The 26,272-nt window shown below is 42.5% G+C and overlaps 1 protein-coding gene across 7 annotated transcripts in view; it reads left to right on the top strand.

Annotated features, from left to right (window-relative positions):
* CDH23 (cadherin related 23) overlaps positions 1 to 26,272 on the top strand; it is a 391,169-nt gene that overhangs the window by 70,555 nt on the left and 294,342 nt on the right. For all 7 annotated transcript variants that reach the window (XR_008330552.1, XM_053388502.1, XM_053388507.1 and 4 more), the window contains exons 4-6: positions 14,514 to 14,656; positions 17,939 to 17,986; positions 19,465 to 19,557. Coding sequence is in view for 6 of the 7 variants with exons in the window: in XM_053388502.1 (XP_053244477.1) it covers positions 14,514 to 14,656; positions 17,939 to 17,986; positions 19,465 to 19,557 (284 nt within the window). In the remaining variant the exon portion in view is untranslated. The remainder of the gene's footprint in view (positions 1 to 14,513; positions 14,657 to 17,938; positions 17,987 to 19,464; positions 19,558 to 26,272) is intronic.

The raw sequence follows: 26,272 nt of genomic DNA, 5'->3' as shown, positions 1-26,272 counted from the left end.
GGTGATCTCCAACTATGGAACATACACATTTCACTAAAACATGGAACTGAACAGAAAACCATGGGAAAATTAATTCTGGGCTTTACTTGTAGAGACATAATAAAGGAGGAATGGATCAAATTCAATGAATTCAAAGGTTGGGTTAAAGGAATTGGAAAGAAAATCGGAAATGCTATATAAAAATAAGAGAATCAACTGTAAGCCAAAGGCAGCATAGATATTAGTATTAAACAACTCTTGGGCAGTGGCGGAGGAAGGGGGCGGCTAGCCCCGGGTGCCATCTCTCAGGGGGGTGACAAGAAGGCACCCCATGGGGGGCTCCCCGGGCACAACGGCGTGTACTGCCACTGCTGCATGCCGCCGCCACTGTGTGTGGAGGATTCCACCGCTGCAGCCACAAGTGGAGGATCCCTCTGCTGCTGCTGCAGTCGCAAGCAGAGGATTCCGCCACAAGCGGTGGACCACGGCACCGTCCATACGGCGCTCAAGCGGCGCCGTCAGTATTGCCACCACTGCGCATGCCCCGTACGTAGTGCCGCTGCGCATGTGCCGCCGGGCGGTTCGCCCCGCCCCTTGACACCCCATACCGGGTTCTGGAGAGCCTTCCTGCTTTTGGGGAATGTGTAAGTGTAAGAGAAGATAGCTGCACCAATTATAAACTTGTGTTTCCTTACTCCCCTCCCCCCCTACTTTTCTTACTATAAGTTCTTATGCTGAAAGTGGAGAAATAGCTTTTTCTTCATTAAAGCACCTGCTTTCTTTTCTGGCTGCTATTGTGGCAAGTTGCATTTCCTGCTGTCCCCAGTCTTTATGTAGGTGAACTTGTTCCAGATGTGACACGCTGGCATTTTGAATGCCGTAAGTGGGAAGTCTGCGGGTACAATTTACATTGTATTGAGACAACAGAGAAGTAAATTCAAATTCATAACTGGGTGCAAAATTAATCCATCACAGTTTTTATGTGCCGCATTTGAAATTGACTGTTGCTGTGGACGAAAGCAAATATACTACCTGCTGAAGCCTGCCAAAACATCTCTGATATAAGATGTTTTGCTAAAGTGAGTCATAATTCATGAAACAAATGTTATGAGCTGCGTGTCTGAACCCTGCATGCGAGTCCAGTACTCGTGTGTACTCGGGGCACAACCCTGAGAGGAATCTTGTGCTGGTTTTGGTACGTGCGCCCATTATGAATAAGTGTTTACCCTTAACCTTGTGCCCACTAAAGAAGTTACACACCCCAAGAAATAAAGAACAAATGATTTATTACATAGAAGTGAAGAGAGACAGAGTATATGGATGTTGCTTCAGATAGCAAGGTTACAAATATTCAGGCAGCAATATGATCATTAAGCATTCACACACCTTTACTCTTTAGATTTAAGAGTAAAAGAATCCCTAACTACCAAAAAGCCTAGAGAGTAAGCACAACAATGTGCCATAAACTCACACTAAAAAAAGAGAAAAATGCCTGATTTTGAAGCATATTGGGACACAAAGTTAGGGGTCAGAGGCCGTGTTTTCTGTGAGAGGTAAGCTCTCATCATAAAATTCTGTACCAAACAGGGCACAGAAATTTGTTGGCCATTCTTTGGTCTGTGGTCCAGCAAAACATAGGGCTAGCCTTTGAGATTGTTGAGGAGCAAATAAGCTTTTTGAGATACTGGACCATTGAAAATCTGGGGGTTAAAATAGTTTTTTGCTGTCCTGAACCCCTGGCAGCAAATCAGTAGGCCAAGCCCAAAGTTCAAAGTCCAAGGGTCAATTCATACAAGCAAAGATCAGGAAAATCAGCTCAGGGTCAATCCAAGTAGCCAAGTCTGAAGTCCAGCAGTCAACCCCAAAGCACAGTCTCATAGAGGTCCATCAACATGGATAGTTGAGCAGACACAGCACCTCAACTCTGCTTCCCTTTTGTGCTTTGCCTGCTGATTGTAGCATCCGGGCTTGACAAGGACAGTGACCCTCACCTGCTCCAAGCCTATTTAAGCTGAGGAATCACAAACTTCCTCCCAGAGCTAGCAAGCCCTCAGCCTGCTAGAGCATGACTCTCACTGCTCCCTACATCTCAGAGCCCACCATGTCCATGTGGACAGAGGCCTCTTTGGCTCTGGTGATGAGCCCTGCTTCCTGTGGGTGGACCTCCATCCCCTTGTCACCCTGTGAATACTTCCTTCCTTGCCCCAGTGTGTCCCAGTCCTGGCTTAAACCCCTCTTCCTCCTCCCCATCGCCTTGCCAGTTCATGACAGTGGCCAACTGTTCTCTACAGAGAGGGGAGACGACTTCTTAGATGAGTGAGTATTACTTTGCACCATTGTCTGTTTATTATTCTGTTTATTTCACTAAACAGAAAAGTATTTGAAAATACATGACCTTAGTGAGAAATGACGAACTGGTTATCTGTATGCTTCCTGAATCATTAGTTTAGCTTCGGAGGAAGATTCCTTTGCCTGTGGAGAACCCAATTCTTTCTTACAGCAGGTGTCACTAAACTTTTCTGGTAACACAGGCATTATGTGCTGATCTTTTACATCAAGTATTAGGAAGTCAGTATATTTAAGCATAACTTACAGGCAACATTTCTAATGAGGGTTAGTGACAGGGTCAAAGATTGCTCATAATGGGGGGCCTCAAGTTTTGCCAACTGTACTGATGCCATGATCTATAGGAATAAACCAAAGATCAGATTGACACTCTACACAAGAGCCTTTATAGTTTGTCTGAGTTTCTAGATTCAGCTCTGTTAGGCTTGAGTTCTATCCACAGTGATATATAACTTAGTTAAATCAAGACTGGACTAATGTAATGTGTTGAGCATGGGGCTGCCTCTGAAGAGTCTCTGAAAGCTTCATTTGGTCCAGAGTAAAACAGCAGGGACGCAGGTGCCGCTGTGGTCTAAGCCACTAATCCTTAGGGCTTTCTGATCGGAAGGTTGGCGGTTCGAATCCCCATGATGGGGTGAGCTCCAACCTAGCAGTTCGAAAGCACGTCAAAGTGCAAGTAGATAAATAGCTACCGCTCCAGCGGGACGGTAAACGGCATTTCCGTGCAGTGCTCTGGTTTCGCCAGAAGTGGCTTAGTCATGCTAGCCACATGACCCAGAAAAACTGTCTGTGGACAAACGTTGGCTCCCTTGGCCAGTAAAGCGAGATGAATGCCGCAACCCCAGAGTTGTTCGTGACTGGACTTAATTGTCAGGGGTCTTTTACCTTTACCTTTTTTAAAAAAAACAGCAAGGGTGTTCACAGGAACACATTTCCATGAGCAAATTATACCCATTTAAGCACACCAAAACTAGTTACCAAAGATTCCTGGCTGCTCTCTCTGTCTCTCCCCCCCCTCCACCCCCACACTTTTAAACTGTTTTAATTGGGAGTTTTAAATATTAGATGCCACAAATGCTATTTTATAGAGAAATGGTGGATATAATTATCTTATACAAATAAATATTTGTATCTGTTTCTCTGTTTCTCAGTTTTAAAAGGAATAGGAACAGTACCCCAGTGGCTCTTTGATTTCCCCCACCTCCTCCCCAAGTAAGATGAAGGATTTCTTATCTGCTCTCTGATTTGTGTGAAAGAAGAAAAGGATTATGGAGACATTATCCATCAATGTCTTCTTTAAAGGTCTCTGAAAGGACTAGGTTTCCAGGAGGAATGCTGAGAGAAACTTGTCAACTTTTATAGGCTGATATGCCCAGTTCAGTGTAATAATTGGTATTTGCTATGTTAGAAATTTCAGCTTTTGGGATGAAAACAAGGCCATCAGACAGGAGGAATGTATAATGGACTAGGAAGGGGAAGTGACATACAAATATACTAAGGTCATACTAAGTTCAAGTACCAGAGAATGTAAGAATGCATGTGTGTGTGAGAGAGAGAAATTGTGATCGAAACAGAGTGAGCAAAAGAAGACAAGATAAATTGAGATTATCTAAAGAAATCAGGACCCTTAACTGCCCTGTCTGACTCCTGAGAGGAAACAAATGGAGCCTATAACTTTACAGTGTGAGAAGATCATTTGTCCATGTTTTACAGTCTTTCTACTGACTCTGTTGACATTTTGTGATTTGTTCCCAATAGTGTCAAGCACAGGAGAGAAAGGATGCTTGTTTCTCTCTCCCACTTTATCCATGTGGCCATGCTACTCATCGTGTAGCTATACTTATTTTGATTAGATGGCACTAAGTATTTGGTCTCAGCTATAATTTGTAGAGGTTCTCAAAGGAACCAGGACTTGGGACATGTGAAAAATAACTTGGGGTATAGGTGAAATATATGCAAAATGTCACACTCTCTTCTGAGTATTCACGACTCCTCCATCCACCAAGACACATCCACAGTTAAAAGCAGGGCATCCTGATCTAAGAGCTTTGTGTATCTGCACCTCTCTCTCATTTTAATGAATCAAACAAGCAATATGACAGGGGTTTGTGTTTCTATATGGGGCTCTGCCTTGAACATTACTGTCTGAACAGGTCAGTACTAGCAGAACTGCTGAGACCTAACTAATTTGAAGAGCAACTCTAGCCTATATGATCAATCCTCAAAGCCTTCATGTGTGGAAGGAAATAGGAGTGTGCATGGCCAAACTTCATGATTGGCAGGCAGTATGAACCCCCCAGGTTTGTCCGGGCCCAGCATTGCTACAAGGTGTGACCGGAAAGTTTGGTGAATGGTCACAGAAATTGAACAGCGAGAAATATTCAGACATACATGCCTTACAAGCCTTCAAAGTAGGACCCCTCTGATGCAATGCACTGTTGACAACATTCATAGAACTGCTGGAAACTTCTGGAGAAGTCCTCTTTTTGTACTTCTTTCAGTTCCCTCATCACAGCAGCTTGGATGTGTGAAATGTTGGAAAATCTGTGCCCTTTCAGTGTAGATTTCAGTTTTGGAAAAGGAAGAAATCCGGTGGGGCCAGATCAGGAGAATATGGAGGGTAGGACAACTCAGTAACCTCAGTAATGATTTCACACGGAATATGCAATTCTTCTGCCATCATTTGGATGGACAAACACTGACCCCGCATCAAAAACTCACAAACTCTGTCAACATTTGCAGCTGTTCTGCTCATCGGCAGTCTGCCAGACTGAGGGTCATCTTCGAAGGTTTGCCGCCCTTCACGGAAATGCTTAAACCACTGATACACTGTCTTTCAAGTTACAGCTTCGTCGTGAGCATTTCGTGGGTTTCTGATGCCGATTGTATGTTCAGATATTTCTCGCTGTCCGATTTCTGTGACCATTCACCAGGCTTTCCGGTCACACCTTGTAGAAGCCCGGCTTTCTGCCTTCTCCTCGTTACTGTATAGAACAGTACAGTGCAACAGTGCTTGTTGTAAGGGCAGGCTGCAGTTGAAGCTACTGACCTCAGAGACCCTGACAAGGAAGACACACTTAAGGCTGCTTGTTTCCTCAGCCTGGCACTGTTGATATCAGACTGTGCCTTGTCTCAGCCACACACCCCTTTTCACACATTACTGGAGGCAGCCAGCTCCAGAATACAGGTCTGGCATGGTAATGATCCTGAATTTGTTTTGTAACAAGGTTTTGATGAAGGGAAGAATAAGGACCCCTTAATTTCATTATTAATGTTTAGTTGTTTTCCTATTTATTCATGCAACCCTAGTTAAGGAAATAGCCTACACTTCCTGTCCCTAATTTAGCAAAGCAAAAGGCTTTAATACAATATTCAGTCTTGGTGTGGCTCGTGTAAGAGGTTATTCATCTCCTTTTAATGAATCACCAAATAATCACTAAATCAGCAACTTACATTCAGCAATCTCATGTGCTCGACAAATATTAATGAATTGAACTTCACAATACCTCATGGAGGGAGGACAATATTAATAGCATTATGTTTCAGATGAGAAAATAGAGATGCAACCGCAAGGAAATCACACGGTCATGTGAAGGCTTTGGCACACTTGGGAACAGTAATAAGTAATTATTCTGAGGCCTTAATCTGCATTGTAAATGGGTCTTGCTTTTACACTCAGTTTTGACTGCCTTGGTTTGCCTTAAAGAATCATGGGAACTTTATTTTTTTTAAAAGATATTTATTGAGTTTTTCCACCTTTATACATTAAAAAATCAAAAAGAAAAAAACAAAAAAGTTAAAAACACATAAAGTTTACAATCCTTATTTTCAATAACATATTTCCCTGACTTCCCCACACCTCCCCTTCTTATATTCCAATTCAAATTGTTAATTCAACAAGTTCTTGTCCCCAATTTTTGACCTTTTTATATTTAATTCATTAAAAAAAAACAAACCAATTTTAACTTATAAACATCAGTATTTAAACATCAGTACTCATTCTTAAAACTTTTTTCTAAAGTCGACCCAAATTCCCTTCCACGAATTCCCCAATTTTCATACTAATAACAAAACAAAATAAAAAAAAGATTATAATTCTGCACCCTTTGGATTCCCAACCCCCCCCTTTCCCGGTTTCAATCCCCAACAAATGTCCATCAGTCTTAGTCTACTATCAGCCTGGAGACCTCACGTCCGAGGCTCTTAATTCTCTCTCAATTCCTCTCTGCCGGTTTTTTTGGTAGTCCTTAATATTAAACACCAGATCTCGGAGAAGCTCTGTCCCGATAGGGTCCATATTTCTTCCAGCCAGACCTCCATACTTAAAAGTGGAGCCTGAATCTTGTTTCTTACTCCTTTTAAGTCCAAATGTCCCAAAAGCTCCAACTTTCACCTTAATCAAATTTGTAATCCAGAGGTCTTCAGATCTCCACATAAGGAGATCTCTCCATTCTTCAATCTTCAATTCAAAACAGTTTTTCATCATCCAGTACTTATTTTCCTTTGTAGCCATCATGTCAGGCCTCTGGCTCTCCTTTGTCATCTGCAACATTACATCTCCTCCTTCCTTTTCCTCAGAAACAACATATATCTCTTTCTCCACACTCTCAAATCTTTCAAGTTTCTCTTCTTGTCCAGCTGCATGGACTTCATGAGTCGAGTCCTTATCAAATTCAATGGATTTGTTTACTGTTAAGTCCAGAGTTGCAACATTTGTAGCCAAAACATCAATTTGGCCTTGTAACTTTCCCAAGAGAAGAAACACTCTGTCCAATTTAGCTTGAATTTTTCCTCCTTCAGCCATTCTTGTAATGTCCCAAAATCCCCTCTAGAGGGATTTTGGTTACTTTATCTTCCTTCCAGTTCAAATCCAAAAATCAAGTTAGTTTGTATCAGTTCTTCCTTGTTTTCAACAAAATATAACCAAATTGTAGCAAATATATCCAGCAGAGATAGCAGAAACAAAGTTCTCTTTTTCCTTCTTGACAGCTAATTTGACAGCTGTCAAACTCTTCTATATCTCCTCAACAGGCTCTCTCGCGGATCACTCCCTGGTCCGGGGGGGTGGCACTTCAGCTCTCAAAATTAGCTCTTATCCTCCAGTGAAATTACTTATACTGCCAAATTGTGAAATTAATGTCTTTTACCCAATAAAGAAGAAGAAATTCTCTCGACCTTAGTTAGCTAGTCCTTGCTTTAGATTATTTATAAGACGGGGAGATGGACTTCCTGTTTGTGCCTTCCCCGATCGTGCCTAATTCAAAAAAAATTTTTTCTTTACAAATCCAATTTCCGTATTACTCACGGGTTGTTGCTTTTAGAGTCCAATTGTTCACAAGAAGAAGTCAGCGCTCTCCGACCATGGCATGCAGCTTCACTCCGCAGGAGAAGCAGTCGACTCTCAGCACCGCGCCGCTCACCCCGTCCCCCGTTCCGAAGCCTTAAAAAAGGCTCCTTCGCGGGTCGGGGGGGCGCAAATGGTGCCCGCCGAGTCACCAAGTTCACAGGCTTCAGCGCCTGTGATTTCTGAGGGTCCCCGCGTCGCCGCAGCGGCAAGACCCGGATCCTGCGGAGCCGATTCCCTCCGGAGCTCGGAGGGAATCCGCCATTAGCCGATGGCACTAACCCGGAAGTCGCCAAGAATCATGGGAACTTTAATGTAGTCAAGTGCTGAGAATTTTGTTAGCAGGATTCCTTGGAAAGAGGGAATAGCTATTAAAACAATTTTAACCTGTAGTATGGATATGCCCTAAGTCACTCCCCTCAATTCCCATTCTTTTCCTTCTTTAAATAGAAATTATCCGATAAGATTTTTTTTTTTAATGTATGTATCATTATTTAATGTGGCAACTTGAATGCTAAAGCTGGTTGAATGTCAAAGCCAGGCAGCTTCTAGCATTCCTAAGGGAACTTCATTGCTGCATCCCAGTGAAGTTCTCTCTTTTTTAGGTCAGGATGCCCTCTAGTAATGTACAGTTACTAGAGTTACATCACCATCTTTTTAAAGTGTTGAAAGTTGGGGCGATCTCCATTTGCTGCCTTGATCTTCTGCCATCTTTGCCATTTTGCTCCTGCTCATCTTTATGGTGTTGCTTTGCACCTGGCTATGAACCATGCAGAAAACATTTCCCCCAACATGGTTGCAAGGCTTCCTTCTCCATATTTCACTATTTTTCCTCAATCCACTGAGAAAGTCAGTTGTGTTCCAAAAGTGCCTATGTCTTGTCCCTTCTTTAATGGCCTTCCATAAATTTGTGAAAACCTTCCTGTTTGAGAATGCTTTTCAGTTGTAGATTGTTTTACTCTATTTTATTTACTCAGCTAAATTAGGGGTGTGTGTGTTAATGGGTTGTTGTTTTTTTCAGTCTTGAAAATGTAGTTCAGCGCCTTTCTGAAGTCAGGAATACCAAGAACAGAAAACAGCATCACAACAACTCTTTGTATATAAGATTTCTGCGCATAGGAAAATCATCAAATTCAACACGTTAGATGCAAGCAATGTTTGGAGCATTTGTCTCCAATGAGTTGTAACCTTCCCTGATCTTTCTATCCCACGGATATGGGTATGGTGGTGGGGGGAGCTTCCATTTTTCACACCCAGCTCCACTCATGCCTTTCCCTGGGCTGAGAAATGGCCTCTGGCAATGGAGGGGCTTTATGTGTGTCACATGGTTTGACCTTGGGCTGGAATTCCACAGGGTTTCCCTAGCTTTGATAAGCAAACCACGCTATGCATTTTTAGCCATTTCATCTTTGCACTTCATGATTCCGCCTCCACCTTTTTGAGTGCCTGCAGGGAAGAGAGAGAGAGAGAAAGAGGTTTTCTCTTTGACAGCAATGAAATCAAAGTACCTGCTGTCTTTTGTTTGCCTTTTGCTGCTTCTCTTCTTTTGTAAATCTCTTTATTGAAAGCTTCATTTGTTTGAAAAGCATATGCAAAACTTTGTGATTCTTCAGTCCTACGCAATCGCAATAGCCACATTTCCACTGCAGTGGTTTGTTTTGGGTAGCTGTCTCACAAAATACGCTTTTAATGTGTAATTTTGAAACGTTTGCCGTGTTTTCATGTAAAAAATACATCCGTGCAATATATTTTGGTAACACGCATTTTACAATACAAGTATATCTAGTGTAGGATTGGGTGCAGCTCCCCTAGGTATGTATGCTCGTGGCTACAGCTCCTAGTACACGCAACATATTGAAAATAAATTTGAAAATAGAACTGTCAAAAGCATAATGCTTTTCTGGAAATCTATATTGCAACTCACATTTGGAATACTGTGGTACAAGTGAAGGTGTAAACAGCAGACATTTCTCCCTTTACCTTGTTCTGCCATTCCATGCTTTCTTCATCTGGGCAGCCTAATTTAGAATGAAAAACAAAGCTTTTTTGTTGCTGCTGCTGCTGTTTTACAATTGGGAGTCAGAATCCTTGCTTATCCACTATGTTGTTGTTTAGTCGTTTAGTCATGTCTGACTCTTCGTGACCCCATGGACCAGAGCACACCAGGCCTCCTGTCTTCCACTGCCTCCCACAGTTTGGTCAAACTCATGCTGGTAGCTTCGAGAACACTGTCCAACCATCTCGTCCTCTGTCGTCCCCTTCTCCTTGTGCCCTCCATCTTTCCCAACATCAGGGTCTTTTCCAGGGAGTCTTCTCATGAGGTGGCCAAAGTACTGGAGCCTCAGCTTCACAGTCTGTCCTTCCAGTGAGCACTCAGGGCTGATTTCCTTAAGAATGGATAGGTTTGATCTTCTTGCAGTCCATGGGACTCTCAAGAGTCTACTCCAGCACCATAATTCAAAACTTATCCACTATAGAGGTCTACCATTCGGTCATGGTTTATGTTTTGCTCAATCCTGCTCTACACTATCCAGTGCTGGCTTCATTCTTGGCCTTTCCCAGCATTGTAAACAAAAAACAACAACTCTCCCTGGGTGGTTTCTTTAAGTAACCCTCCCCGCACCCATAAACCCTGTCTTTAGGGGCCTCTATCGTTTATCCACCTATCCTGAGCTCCTAGCTATGGGCCTATTGTGGTGCTGCTGCTCCTTTCTACAGATGCTTTGTTGCACGGGTGTCAAACACAAGGCCCGCGGGCTGAATCCAGCCCGCCAGACCTCGTCATGTGGCCCGTGTAGCCGCCGCCGGCCGCCAGCCTTCACCTTTTATTCTCACCTTCTTCTTTTTTTTGACACAAGAAAGCCGCCTCTTCAGCGCATGCGCGGCAGCCTACAAGCCAGAGAACGTCTGCCCTCTAGCGGCGCCGGCCGTTCTACACAGGAAACCTCCACTTTACATGCATTCAGGAAACCTCCACTTGTTTTTATATTGAGCGCATATTGAGTCCTATAGATACAACCGGCCCTTTGAGGGTGACCAAACTGCTTATGCGGCCCCCGATGAATTTGCGTTTGACACCCCTGCTTTGTTGTCTTGCTTGGTATATGGCCCTTTTAATTTTTTTTATTTTTGCTCTCTTCTGTTTCTGAGCCCAAGAATCACACAAAGTGATGATGGAAGAGAGACTCCATGTGTACTTACAGCAAAAGTCTTGCCCAAGGCTTACAGCCTATATAGTTAGGTACTGCACTAGGTTCTTTGTCATACTGCTCAAGGTCTCCATGTGATCAGGATCCGAACTGTGTTTGATACACCTCTGCCTTCATAGCCCCAGGACACTAGTGGATGGCAGCAGCTACCTCAATTCACAAAACCAGTGTCCTATCACAGTGGTCTCATTGTGGCAAAGTTCCCACGTAGTTCTTCCATAGTTGTGTGATCTCATAAATGCACTCTTTTTAGTGAAACTGAGAACACCTGGGGAAAATGGAACATTAATTCTCAGTAATTAAATCACACAGGAGCATATTTATTAGACAAATTGTAGGCAAACACAGCCTTTTGGTGGCGCTTCATTCCAAATCTGATTATATCCACCCACACTTATCTGAATGTTTTGTTGGCCTTATTCCTATGACTGTTTAGAAGATATTAAAATTGGACAAATTTTAATGAGTTGACTCATCAAAAGCTCATGGCATAATTGTATCTTGTGTCTGGTCCTGAATTTTAAGATCTCGGCAACGGTGATATTGGAAATCAGATGCAAACACCTTTTTATTGCCGTGAAGAATATGTTTCTGCCTTTGGGGGAAGAGAAGGAACAAAAAACGAAAGCCTGTGGTTTCTGACGCAAATAAGAAATAGACAACATTCTCATCTTAAAGTTACAAAAAGTACACTTTCAAATGAATTATTTCAGGAGAAGTCACTTGCAATTATGTTTGAGTGCTGTGCTGGTTTCTTTTTAATGCTAAAAAAAATGATGATTTCTGGCAGTGGGTAATTGTTGATGAATGGATAAAAAGTGATAGAATTACAGGTTTGGTGACAGCTGATGGTGGTGTAGACTTGGCATCCTTTTATTATCCACAGGTGTTCTGTTTCTGAGCCTTAGGATGCTCTGTTTTTACTATAATTGTTTCAAAAGACTGTCTACACTTAACCCCATCTCCATTGTGCACAGATTCCACAGTGTAGAGGACTCTTCCAGAACTTGAGATATGTATTAGATAGCAACACCCATGTTCCCTATAGTGCCTTATTGCTGCTGTTAAGGAAAGGGTGGCTAACCTATGGTCCTCCAGTGTGATCCTGCAAGTTGATGGTTTTGCCAGGGATCGCCCTTCGGCAAAGATTGGGGGCAAACTATTTTGGTTTTGCACAATCATTTCTCCATCCCCTCATTGGAAGGAGAAGTGAGCCCCTGAGATCTTGCATTGATACAACACAGCTCTTCCCTGGTCCTACAGTATCAAAGCCAGAAAATTCAAATAATCACAGCATTTCTCTGCTTGGTAGTTCTCTAATTCCCGGGGAGGGAGGAATCCAATGTCTGAACAAAGTGTTAATAATACAATACCTTTCTGTGACTTGAGCTGCACTGCATAATTCTTCCTCCTGGATTCAAGTTATAATTAAGCACAGTATAATTGAGTCTGGCGATTTAATGCTGAAAACAGTGGGCTGCTTCTGATACTTGGTACAGCTATACTTGGTAAAAGAGTGGAAATGCAGCCACCCACCTTGCCCAATGTGAGTGCTCTAGGCCCACCAAAAATCCAAGCATGGGTATCGCATTTTCAGAGTACCTGTGTGAGAAAAACCTAATATGTGCAGTCTAGGCATGAAGTGTGCAGCAGAGTTAAGAACACACATTTAAACGGTTCTGTTGTTAAGATGGAATGGGATAAATTTGGATGGCAGTCCACATTGACTGTGTTTGGAAGCAGTGCCAAGCCATAGTTTAAACAGTGTGCACAAACTTGCCCTTCCCCACCATGCCTACCTTCACCTCTGTGGTCACAAGGAGGGGACTGGAAACATCAGTTTCCTGCCTTTTTATATTATGCTAGAACTGGGATGAACTGCAGTTAGTTTTAACTATGGTTTGTCTGAACAAACCAGGATCGAAAACTGCAGTTTGAAATTGGATTCTTTGGGAAACCGTAGTTAAAACCATTCACATTTTTGTCCCTGCTTGGGCATAGCGTTCATTTGAGGTTGTTTCCCATTGCCTCATGGTGACACTAAGGGAAGGAGAAGGGAGAGGGGAGTCCCCAAATTTCAGACTCATTCATGTAGCACTAAAACTGTCATTTTAATGTGTAGCTAATATGCCATGAGTGTGGAATCCCAGCCCTTTCCCCATTTTTGTGGCATCCTACTCTTGCTGCTTTCCAATATTTCGGCACTACCTTGTTTTTAAGTGTGGTCCTGAAAACCATATGCATATATGCATTCTTGGTTGTGATACAGCCCCCTCCCAAAAGATGCCTGAACATAATTTCCACCCCAAACTTCAATTTTTTATGAAAATACAGGTCCCAGCGAGTGGAGTGTGCAAATGCTACTGAATTGGAGAAGGGGTTTGTATTGGTCTGAGGCCGATGCTATCTCTGTGTTCTGTTGCCGAAAGTCTTGCATGCCCATATATATTTTTTACTCAAGAAGATGCATGTATGCCTTTCAACTTTCCTGAGATTGACTCAGCTGGAGGGTCTGCCTCAGTTCTGAGCTAATTTAGCTTTCCCATGTGTAGCAATTCCTTTCTGTCAAAAAGTGTAGTTTCTTCACAAAGTGCCGACTCAGCAGAGCAAGGTTAACTTCGTGAAAGGAAACAGTTTTTAAAAACATTTTAGGAGTTTGCCATGGAGAAAGCCCAAATTGCTTGAAAAATCTTTCATAGAGTAGGAAACAAAAATGGTAGAAGCTGTATAGCGAGTTTTCAAAATCCAGCAATTGCTTTACTGGGGTGGGGCGAACTAGATGATTAGCCAAGGGCAAGAAAAAAGATGCCCAGCGGCATTTTCAAGTCTAGCAAATTTATGATGACAAGAGCTTATTTTCATAGATACTGGAGGTAAAAGAGTGACAGCGAGGTACAGTAGAAGAGGGGGGGAAATCTGTTTTATAGTGCAGGATTAAAGGCTGCTTCATATATTACATTGGCAGTAAACCTGGATTTTCAGTTTGAAAGAGACTTGTAGCAAATCTTTGTGCTTTCATGAGTGCGCCTAAATACTACATTTGCAAGCACATGTTGATTGCATTCACATGTACACATAAGGACAGAATTTGTGAAATGGTGCTTGTGAAGCTGTCCCATTAGAGATTGCTTACTTACAAGACTCACCTCCTGCTCAGGTGCTTTTGTAGCACAGGGCTTCAGAAGGGGAGCTTAACAGTACCAGAATCTCTTGATTGATGCCTTAAGGCTGTTGTTGGGTGGAAATAAGCTGAGAAATGGTGTCCCATGGCACCCTTGTAAAATGCAGTCTTCCCCCAGCTCAGAGACGATGGCTGAAGACTGCCAAAAGTCTTGTGGTCAGAATTTTTTTCAAGGAAAAGGCAAACTCCAGGTGGGGGTGGTTATAAAGTTGATTACCGATGGAAAAGCAGTGTGGGGGAGGACTGTGCAAAAACAGCACACTGGAAAATGGTTAATTACTAGGGATAGGGTGAAAATTTGAATCAAGGGGTGCTCAATAATGCTAGCACCCTCCTCAAAATTCCCATGAACAGAATCTGAGGCAGGCACAACCCACCTTGAGCAGGCTCTCTGACTACAGATTCTCTCACCACACCTTTCTCACCAGCTTTTGTTTCTCTTGTGTCCTTGTAGGTTCATCGGTGACACAGCTGCTTGCCCGTGATCTAGACAATGACCCTCTTGTGTTTGGAGTTGTTGGAGAGGAAGCAAGCCGATTCTTTGCTGTGGAAAGCATGACTGGAGTTGTGTGGCTTAGGCAACCATTAGATAGAGAGGTAACAAGTGCTGTTTAGCACTAAATATTACTGTGTATCAAGACTGCAGCATGTTTGTATTCAGTGATGGAAAGGGAGAATATATGTGATACACACACACACACATGCCTTCAGATGACTTCTAAACATCAGATAGTTTTTTATTTCCTTGATATCTGATGGGAAGGCATTCCACAGGGCGGGCTCCACTACCGAGAAGGCCTTCTGCCTGTTTCCCTGTAACCTCACTTCTCTCAGTGAGGGAACTGCCAGAAGACCCTCAGAGGTGGATTTCGGTGTCTGGACTGAATGATGGGGGTGGACATGCTCCTTCAAGTATACTGGGCCAAAGTCGTTTAGGGCTTTAAAGGTCAGCACCAACAATTTGAATTGTGCTCAGAAACGTACTGGGAACCCATGTAGATGCTTTAGGACCGGTGTTATATGGTATTATAATCCTACCATTTATTAATTTCTAGGGTTTGGGGGCGGTTCCCCCTCAAATTTATAACTCACCAGTCTTCCTGTGAAGGATGCAGGAATGAGTTAAGGAAAGAACCTAAGAGAAAGGAGGGAAATTCAGAAATTGGATATGCACAAACTGCCTCCTTGCCCACTTGCAATTGGCCAAGTGGGTGGATCCATTTTCAAGGCAGGAAGCTCTTCCCTGTTGGATCCTGGCAGGTGGGCAGGATCACCGGGCCGCAATGGCATCCACCTGAGAGATGCTGGAACTGTGCTCCTGTGCGTTCTGGCTGGGGGAAAAAAGACCTGATGGTATTGAAGTAGCAATACTAGGAAGTGTTGACATCCCAGGCCTTATATGTTGCTGCTGTTGGCTGTTTTTCTGCTCCGTACAACCATTTCTGGAGGTCATGGCCTCAGGTTGCAAAGACAACCAGCACAGCAAAGCCATGAGAATCAGAGGCACAGATATGGCAGTCTTATACTGAGTTAAGGAGGGGAGAATTGGTCAGGGAGAACATAATTGAGGTGGGTGTATGTTCAGGGTGCCTCCATTCTGCATGCTGTCATTTGAGCTGGGGTACCTGCATATTTGAGCAACCTGGCTCTAAATATTTGCTCAGTCCTTAGAGGATTATTACTTAATTGCTTCTTTGCTGTTTCTCTCCTTATTTAATCGCCATGCCTCATGGTTGCCAACAGAGGAGAAGCTACATAATTTCTGTGCAGTATTTGAAAGAGGAAGTCAAGCCACTTCTAGGAAGGAATGCCATTGCTGTTTATTCTTAATATTTTAAAATTACCCACCATGTACTCAAAAGCAGCTTCAGGGGAAAATGGCAGTCCTTTTTTCAATGAAGGGTTCAGGTAGGTGGAATTAACAAATCATGCATATTAAGAAATAGCTAGGAGGAAAAAATAAAAACTTCCCACATTGGAATAGTGCACTCCAAGTGTCTAACACACTTCACATACCTTTTTCTGGGAGAGAATTATGCAGTGTATAGAAAATAGTTGAATAATTTGAGAGGGGCAAAATAGATTGCACAAATGAACGGGATCCCCAATACAACATAAATGGGGGGGGGATGTGCTAGCTAGAAAAGCAAGGTGTATGCTGTAGGATAGAGTTTTGCCTGAAGTCTACTCTGTCCGTTTGACTAATCTCTATCCTTGCCTGTCATTTTCATGTTCCACAACATTCTCCCTTTAGGTATCTTTCACCACGTTCACCCCTTCTTTGTTACACTGTGCGGAGGGGTGGGGAAAGAAAGGTGTGTGTGAGAGAGAAATAATGGAAGGAATGACAGTGTCTCTTCCCTGAGACAAATGGATGACGTCTCCTTTATCCTTGGCATTTGGCTTTCACAGGCTGGCTGCAGGCATTGCCTTGAGGCAGAAGCTAAATTCCATGTAGGCCCTTCTCAGATCGCATTAGCCGAGTGTTCATGGGAGGACAGCATGTGTTTTGGTAAACTGTCCTAACACCCCTCCCCCCAAAAAATAAACAGTTATTGTGGCAAAAAAGGGGGTGCAGGTCTTGGCAGTGTAGATTCAAGTTACCGACTAACACAAAGCCTGAGTTAGAAATCTAGTAGTTCACATACAGCAATTCCAGACTCTTATTAAATTAATTCCTTTCAATTGAGCTATTATTCCTACATACTGGATAGGATTAAGTTGAGTCAAGCCACGGACTGTTGTTACAAGAATGAGCTGCAGGCTCATATACTTCTCCCTCATCTTTGTGTGAGCAGAGGGAATTAGAAGTTTTTTCTTATTTGGGGGAAACTGCGGTTTGCTGTTTTGTTAGAATGTGGTAAACCATGGTTTGTCACATATGAAACGTGAACATAAGAAGAGTTCTGCTGAATCTGACCAAAGCTCCATCAAGTCCAGCATTTTCTCACAATGACCAAATAGATCCCAAGTAAGCCTGCACGTGGGGCATGAGCCACGAGTTCACAAAGTGGAAGCTTTGCTCCCCTTGTAGCAAAGGAGGGGCAAGAGGAGGAGGAATATGAGCCTAAGGGCCACATCTTTTGTTCTTACAAACGAGCGTTTGTCATTACCTCTGAATTCAGCCATTGGTTAAACTGAGGTATACTGAACCACTGGGTAAAATCGGAGAAATGCTAGCAAATTTTCTGGGTCATGTAATCCTTTTGATACAACTTTGAGTAAATGGGGCACACTGATTTTGCCACCATATTTTCCTATTAATATTCAAGCTCAGGAAATTTGTATGTAATTTGAACGACTATTAAGGAAAATGCTCCTAGTCCTTTCTCTTTCTCTTCCAGAGTGGCTAGGGAAACTCAGCCAGGTGGATGGGGTATAATAATAACAATAATTCTTATTCTTATTATTGCATGCTGGAACATTCCTGGATGAAACATGCATGCGGTTCTATTTCTTTTTCCTCAGCTCTCAGTGCAAACACTAGTACTAATTTGAACTGTTATATAAAAGATGGTGGGCGGAGTCTGCAGTTAAGAAAGTTGAGTCGCTCTCATCTGTGCACTCTCTGGTTTTCGTTGATATCCTGTCCAACCCTTGGATTAGAATGCTTTGCTACCAGTGAAGGATGCAAGTCAAGTTCCATCAAGACTTGCCTGCCATTAGGTCACTCACTCCAACCCCCTCCATATTCTTGGAAGACTATATATGAGTATTGCAGTTTTGTGATGATTTTTTTTTACAGTTATTCCCGGGGTGTTTCTTCAACTTCTTCCAGGTCGCAAAAGCATGTAATTATATTCGGCTCAAATCCAAAGCCTTCTATCAACAGATTACCATTGTGGCATCTCTAATTACATCTTTTTCTTCTCGTTCCAGACTAAGTCAGAATTCACAGTTGAATTTTCTGTCAGCGACAGCCAAGGGGTAAGTGTGACATTTGTTCCATGATATAAAATTGAGAGAAGCATAGAGCTGATTTTGATAGTGTGCTCTGTAGGGAGGAGATTAAAGCTGCCGCAGTCCCTCCCTGTTCCTGAAGGAGCCCTCCTTAGGGATATAGGAGCACTGTATGCTTGTAGCAAGGGAAGTACACGGCAATGTATGAAATGGTGTGGAAAAATACCCATCTGTTCCCTCATCTTTTTACATAAAAGTGTATAAACTTCAGAGAACAGAATAACACCGGTATCTGACTAAACTTTTGGGTTTGTTTATTTTTTGCTATGTAGGAGTACGTTATTTTCTTTCTCCACAGGAATGTTGTTTCCCAAATGTGTAAGTGTGAAGGCAGAACTGACAGATTTGAAGACCTCAGGGAGACCATTTTTGTGGCCAGTTCTGAAAAGGCTTATTTTAATTTTATTTTATTTATTACATTTGTATACTTCCCTTCATCCAAAGATCTCAGAGCTGTTCACAGAATAAAAATACAAAATAAAAACACAAAATACATAATAAAAAACAAGCACAAAACAAAACAATAACCCACCCACAATGCTTGTAGAGAAGCAGCTAGAAAAATGGTTGAAACAGAAGCGTCTCATTCTGCTACAGAAAATTGTAAATGCTCAGCATTCTGGTAATATGTAAATAGTCAGATGTGAGACTTATATTCCTTCATTTGTGCTGTTCTGACTCGCAATTTTGACTATTCACTTGTTAAAGAGAGAGCTGTTTTCTGATAGCATAGCTACAGGAAAAGTGGATAAAGTATTTCCTTCCATCAGGGATATTTTCAATTAATGAAATAAGGAACACCTTTCAAAGCAAGCATTTTTGGTTTTCACGGTGCTTAGTCTAATCTTTGTTTTTGTTTTTAAACAAAAGCATTATTGGCTGTTCATAATTTAGATTGGACTCATTGATCATGCATTTATCTTACTGTATTTAATTGTATATGATACTTTTGTTATTCTGTTGTTGCTTTACTTGAGTTCTTCAAATTAAATGGGGTAGAAACAAAACTGCCTCCTTCAAAAAGGGATACATGTGTGCAGCAAGCTCAGGAGCAAAGAGGGATACACATAGTGGAAGGTTGCATAGATTGTCCAATTCCCCACCCCAAATTCACAACCCCAATCCTGAGTTCCTGCCCTCTGAGCTCAAATCATAGCCATCTCCACAAAAATTATTTCAGCCATAAAATATGGCCCATCTCAAATTGACCACTGAAAGGATCTTGAATTGAAGAAGAAATGGGCTTAGAACGAACACCCATTTCCCCATTGAAACCCAAATCCTCCTTCTCTGCAGTGAAGGGCTATAGGGTTTACTTTATGGGTTCTAACTTGCTAATAACAGCAATATCTGAAACGCCTTACAATTCTGCATATCATATGACAATAAGGAAAAATGCCACCATTATGAATAACTAAAATCTGTTCTAATCATTTGGCTTGCAGGTGATCAAGGGGTCTGTGAATATCCAAGTGGGAGATGTGAACGACAATGCACCAAGGTTTCACAATCAGCCATATAGTGTCCGTATCCCTGAGGTAGGAACTTTATTTTCTCTTTTGCTTGGAAGAACTTCCATTCCTAAGGGGGAAAAAACGATTGTTCCAGTTGATTGGAATTCAGTTGTTTCTCCAGTTGCTCTGAAGTAAGGGTGGTTTCTTCTCTTCATGTGGGTAGAGAAAAGTATGTTCAGTGTTGTGGGGACCATTTGTACATAAAAACCTTGTATTGCTTCTCTCATTACGCCATGTTTCTTTCAATGCCATCCGCTGCAATAGTTAGTATTTATTGCTATTGAGCAGTTCTGCAAACCCTTTGTGTGTGGGTAATGCTATTTTGGTTACATAAGCATCTGCAGAGATAGAGGGAATGATAATTCTCTTCTGAGAAATATAGTTTGATGAGTGTTCTGAGACTTTTGTGCTAGATATCCCCTACCCCAACCCAATAACTCTAGTTCACATGATTCCATAAAACGTGGGAATAATTGTCAAACCAAAGTGTATAGGGAAAACATGCTTGAGTTTCAGAGGGGGCAGATCTTCGTCTCAATACCATTTTTGAAAGGATGGAAGCAAAATGGTGTATGTGTCAGTCATGTGGCACTTGGCTGGAAGAAGATTTCTGAAAGGTTGCTGTTTGTGTTGGTGCAGATGAAAACTAGTAGACGTATTCCCCACAGAGTTCTCTCCGAACATGTTGCTGTGTGAGGGACAGTTGTCCCAAAGCTACCTTTGCAGTCCTAAATAGTGCTGCTGCCAAATAGGCTGAATCTATTCTTTTGTAAATGCCTGAATATGTACCAAGCCAGTTCTATATGGTTCTCCCTTAATTCAGGGGCTATGTATATACCTGGGAAACATCCCATTTTGAGAAAGAAAGTTGGGAGGGAGGCATTTCACAGAGGAAATGGAATTAAAAAATATAGCCATAGGCAGGTTTGTTAGGGAGTGAGGAAAAACATGGTACCACAGGAACGGCACCAGGACCTGCCCACACAATGTTCTTCAGTGCATCTGCAGTCAGGTGGCAAGCAATTTTATATTGGACTCACTTCCCTTTTCAGATTTTTCCCTAGATCAGAAAAATCAAAGTTTATAGTGGAAAAAGTGCAGGTTGCAAGTTGAACGGGAAGTATATAATGTGGCCAACACCCTAAATATTGAGATACCTCTAGCTTCAAATACATATTAAACTCCCATGTGGATGAGCCCTTAGTTTCTCGCTTCTGTTCATGCATATTCTGCACAATTAAGCATCTTTGCACAGTCCTCTGATGTTGATTTCTGCAACCCTTTCCTTGCTTGAGGCATTCTGAACATTCTGCTTGCCCCATGCCCTTTAGTTAGTCTTTGCCTGGCCAGTAAGTTTTAAAGTTTGGATTTGAAATTCTTCAGCAACCAATCACATTTGAATAAACAGTCATACCAATTAGTATCCACCATCATTCAACATATCTTTTTCACTTGTGTCTTGGTGTTCATTTTTGATCCATCCAGATGGCTTGGCTATTTTCTCTTTGAGTATCAAACTGAAAAAGCTTTTTATTTGGTATGTAAAAGTTTAGATGCAGGTGTTGAAACATGACATTGTGACATGGATCACTTCCCCAAGATGCATTTTTGATCTACAAAAAAGGAAAATTAGATATACTTATGAGAACTTGAAATAATTGAAAACTTTCTAAGCTATTTCCTGTTGCTATGAGATTCATCAGTTTACAAGCTAATCACCATTTCTGATGGATTACGTTCACTCATCACCATAGTACTATTGTTTTTGTTACTGTGTACAGAGCTTCCTCGCCTGAGTTTGTTCCTTCGGGAAGCTTTGGCTATTTCATGGAAACATTTGGACAGGAGGTGGGAGTGGGCAAAGATCAAATCATTATGTAATGCATGAAGTGGCAGAGAGATGAGAACTCTTATCAAACATTGACAGCAAATTGCAAGTTACTTGTGCATCCTCTTTCCTTCCCCAGCCACCCTTCTCTGTGATTTATGAAACTACACTAAATTTAAATGAGGTGGTTTTTTTCTGTCGACCATGGGGTAGACTAGATTAAAAGAAACAGTATTCTTGAACCCAACCAAACTTAATTGAGCAATTTTAGCAAAATGCCCAAATGAATAGATTCAATTTGAAACTGTTGCTTGTCACACTGATTCTTGCCAGGCAGTTCAAAAAGTCAATGATGCAATCAAATATTTGTAATAGAAGAATTACAAAGGTTAGAGTACTTTATCTCAGCTTATCTTTGAGAAATTCTTCAAGACTTACAAAAGATTATCCAGCACTTTCTGCTGTCATAGCTGCCAACCGTCCCTTATTTGGTGGGAAACTCCCTTATCCCAGTACCGTGTCCCGCTGATGTCCCTTATTGATGATGTCCCTTAAATTTCCCGGGTTTCATGCTCGCCCGGCTCGGGAGGGAAGCAGCAGCTCGGGGTCCTCCACCGCGAGAGAGCGCACGCGCACGAGCTGCTGCGTCTCTGTCTCTCCCTTTCCCCCTCAGGGGCTTGTCGTGAGGAGACGGGTGGCGGCGGGTGGGCAGGCAGACCCTCTCTTGCGAGACTTCCGCCGCGCTGCCGGGGGAAGCCAGAGGCGGCAGCGGCTGAGGAGCCGGCCTGAGGCGGCTGCCACGGCCTGAGGCGGCTGCCACGCCTCATGCCAGACTCGTGGACGGCGTGAGCGAGAGTCTCTCTCCCTCCCCCCCTTTCTCAGGCGGGGAAGGGCCGATGGAACTCCTCGCACCAGGACGACGGCAGCCCCGATGTGCTGCTTAGCATACCCTCCAACCAGTGCAGCGTCTTAATGTAGTGATTTCCCCCTCTGCATCCCTTTCATAACTTTATTTTTATAAATCATTTGTCCATCCATAGTTCAAATTTTTACAAGTTTTCTGTCAATCCTACCAATGTATGTAACTATTTACAATAGCTTTTCAACTAAATTATAAACTTTCCCCATTCTTTATTAAAGAGGTGCTCTTCCTGGTTTCTAATTCTGCCTGTAAGCTTTGCCATCTCGACATCGTTCATCCGTTTTGTCTGCCACTCTTCTTTGTTGGGAGTTGTAGACCCTTAGGATCATCTAGTCCAACCCCCTGTAAAACACAGTCAGTCGCAGCCAAAGCAGAATGGCTCCATCAGTGGTGGATTTCTGTATAAGCTAAGCAAAATCCCTTATTTTGGCCGCTGATCCCTTATTTTCGAGGCTGCTGGTCCCTTATTTTCAAATCTGTAAGTTGACAGCTATGTCTGCTGTACTGATACAGTTGAGAAGAATTCGAAAAGACACCTTGCTGATGCATTTTGGATCTTTTAAATGTAACTGAGCTTTCACATAAACTTTACAAACACATTAGAATGTAAAGACATTAAGGGCCAAACAAGGTGTGACATCAGGAGATCTTTGTGACTGGATCTCTCAAGGTTTTTATGGTAAATACAATCATGGGGCACTTAGATTATGGCTGGAACACCTCGAGAGGCAGGTTTTAATGCTCCCCCTGCTGCTTTCGTGAACTAAACTGCCTCCATGCACCCCACCTGCTAAGTGCCCCACAGGAGAAAATTAGGCATGTGCTGTAGCCCCAAGATAAATTGCTTCGCTTGACTGCAATTTACCACTTTGAACTAAAGAGAAGAGGTCTGGTTATAGATCAAGTCTGATATGGCCTTGAATCAACTTTTTAATATATACTGTATATAAAAATCATTTTAATTATTTTCTTTCCCTGAATTCTAAGCCCATTAATCAGAGATAGGGATACTTTCCACTTTCTCGCTAGATCTCCCTAGTTTAGTTTTTCTGGGTTGTAAACCATCTTGCAGTCTGATTTGGGCAGAATCCGTTTCTGCTGGGCTAAGCGTATGTATCTGTTGAGCGAGAGTGAGCAAGAGGGAGCGCTGAGGTAATTTAGAAGTACAAATTATTGCATTATCAATGGTTCATTAATAAGCTCGCCACTTGGTATCCTGCTGAGATTAGACTTTGATCCTTTGCCCTACCTTTGCCAGATGTGTAAGGATCCTTCATTAGTCTGTGTGTGCTAAAATTGGCCAGGAAGCTAGGTTCATCTGTTTTAGAATGACATAAATTATCTGAATCGTTCCTTTTAGACTGCCTTTGAGTCAGAAGCAGCACATATCTTCTCCTAACAGCTAGGTTTTATAGCAGCCTTGCTTTTGAAGTCTGTGGTTTGGACACAGAGAAAGGCGTGTAACCCTTATGCACTGATTCAAAACAGGTTTTCTTGCCAAACCTCAGTTTTTTAAAATGCTGTATTTTTGTATGAGCTCAGAATTTGGGGATCTTGAAAGTCGGGGGGGGGGACACCAAAATTATCTTAAGTATAGACCTGTCCTTCTAAAAAACATTTATCTAGCTCTAAAATGACTTGCTGCCAAGTAATTTGTTTCTATTAAGGCATGCCCTTTCCTCTTTGCCTGCTAACTTTGCAATGCTACATCCTTTAAATTATGCAACTAGGGGAAATTTGTGTAGAAAATAGGGCAGAACTTGACATCTTGAAGCTTTAAGGAGGGGGCCCTTGGGAAAGGCGCCCACCTTCTCCATGCTGAGTGGGTACATCTCCTCACTGCTGCCACCATTGCCCATTTGCTTGTACCTATCTCCTTGTGCCCAGTTCGCACACCTGTGCAGAGGGAGAGAGCAAGGCAAGTGGAGAGGGATACTTCATCTCCCCACTCTTGCCGCTGCTCACTTGCTCAGGGTTGGGCAGGTGAATAGGCAGAGACACCAAGGGAAGAAACAGCAGGTTTAGGGATGCTCAGAGGTTGCTAGTGGTCCCTCTGCTTGGGTGCAGACCCCAGCAAGACGATCAACAATGCCAACTCCGGATCCTGAATATCACAATGTAGCTTCAAATATCTCACATGTGGATAATGAATGCAGGTCAGTAAGTTCCTGTACACTATTATCCCTTTCTTTGACAAACTGGGATGGGGGTGGATAACAGAGGCTGAGAGAACAGTGGTTTGCTGACACTCAGATCATAATAAGCTCCTTGCTTAATACTGAGTGGATGAGGGGACATTTGGAATGGGACCACCATATCCTCCGCCCATTGTAAATCCCATATTAGTGGTGGCAGTTGTCTAGAGCAATATGCCAACATAATGCTTCACCCGCATTTCATCACCAGGCTCAAAACATTACGCTGTTCAAACTATGGAGCTATTCAGACATAACGTCAGACTACGTTTCGACATAGAATGGGAACCAAAAGTGCCCTCAAGCCTTTGAGGCCGTGTTTTATGGCCATGAATTCGAGGATGTGCTTGAGGGTGCAGAGTGATGTGGTGAAAGTTGGACAAATATTTGGGTGCACGGGCTTCCCTTTCAAATGCCAGGCAGAATAGATGCCTTCACCTTTCCTCCCTGCTTTTATTTTTAAGCTTTTTGCTGTTCCAGCAAGCGGCGGCAGCGCTCCTGACCTGCTTGCTTGTTTGTTTTTGCATAATTTTATTAATCTAGATTTTCAAGATAGTCTGCAAAAGAGAACCATGAAAAAAATATAAAACAGTTCAAAAACATCAGAAACAAAAGCAGTTTTCATAACAACAGTAAAAATACAACAACCAGTAGATACAAAATCTGAAGCCATTTCCCCTCCTATCTCTGTGGAAGGATTATTTGTCATAACATAGCTTCCTTTGAGGGGCATTTTTGGGAAAAGGAAATGTTGAGCCACTGTAATTCGTCATGGTGAAAATAAGCTGTGGGCTTGTGCCTTTTTTGGTTCTTGCATGGTGATTTCTAACTTCCAATCCTGATCGGTTTCAGCCAAGCAAACTAATCCAAACAGATGGTTTACATTTGTCTGTGAACTAGGACTGCAAAGCATCTTGCCAGCATGAAAGGATGAAGGGAGGGAAACACATATCCAAAGGCCCCACCCCCAACTGTGCCTCATTGTCCCAGAGGACAATACTCCATACTCAAAAGAAAGTGGTCTTCCAACAGGCAGTTTATACAACCCAAACATGGGTCATGGCCAGTCTAAGGCAAGTCAGTTTCCCTTGCCCCTTTAATGATGAGAGAGAAACAGAAACAGACAGACAGACAGACAGACAGACAGACAGACAGACAGACAGAAGGGGAAAGGAAGGGGGGAGAGAGAAACTGGGGTTCATAGGGAACAGGGGGGAGGAGAGAGAATCAGAAATGCACATTCATTTATGGTAAAAAATGAAAAGTGGGCCCCCTTTTCAGGTTGCTGGTCACATTAGATCCTGTGTATGAAAAGAATGAAAACTACTGCTTAGAGTGAAAGAGTTTAGCAAACCCATATCTGGTGGAGCTTTTTCTAATACGGGAGAAAAGCCACTATCCAATAGTGCTGCTTTTTCCCTCCGTCCTCCAGCCCTCTCCTGCTTGCCTTCATAATACCAGACAACATGGATAAGCAGTAGACAGGCTGAGGTGGGAACAGACAGCTGTATCGCAAAGATGCCTTTGCACAGACTACTAATTAGTAATATTTGTAGGCACTGAAAGCAGTTTTTTCTTTGTTTTGCTTTGACATGAATAATCCTCTCTGTTGCAGCACTTCAAGCAAAGGGGTAGAGCGGTAGGGGAAGGCTATTCAAATTTAGTGCTGTTGTTTGGCAGCTGGAACATTGGGAAAAAGATCAGCGTGAATAAGTGGAATGCAAAATAAACTTGCCTCCTAAAATACTGATTTAGAATATGCATAACACTGCTTTATCAAGTGAGCTTGTTTGG

Source organism: Podarcis raffonei, chromosome 5 (genome assembly GCF_027172205.1).
Source record: "Podarcis raffonei isolate rPodRaf1 chromosome 5, rPodRaf1.pri, whole genome shotgun sequence".
Lineage (NCBI taxonomy): Eukaryota > Metazoa > Chordata > Lepidosauria > Squamata > Lacertidae > Podarcis > Podarcis raffonei.
The sequence above is the reverse complement of the archived record's forward strand: the minus strand, read 5'-3'. Positions and strand labels throughout refer to the sequence as shown.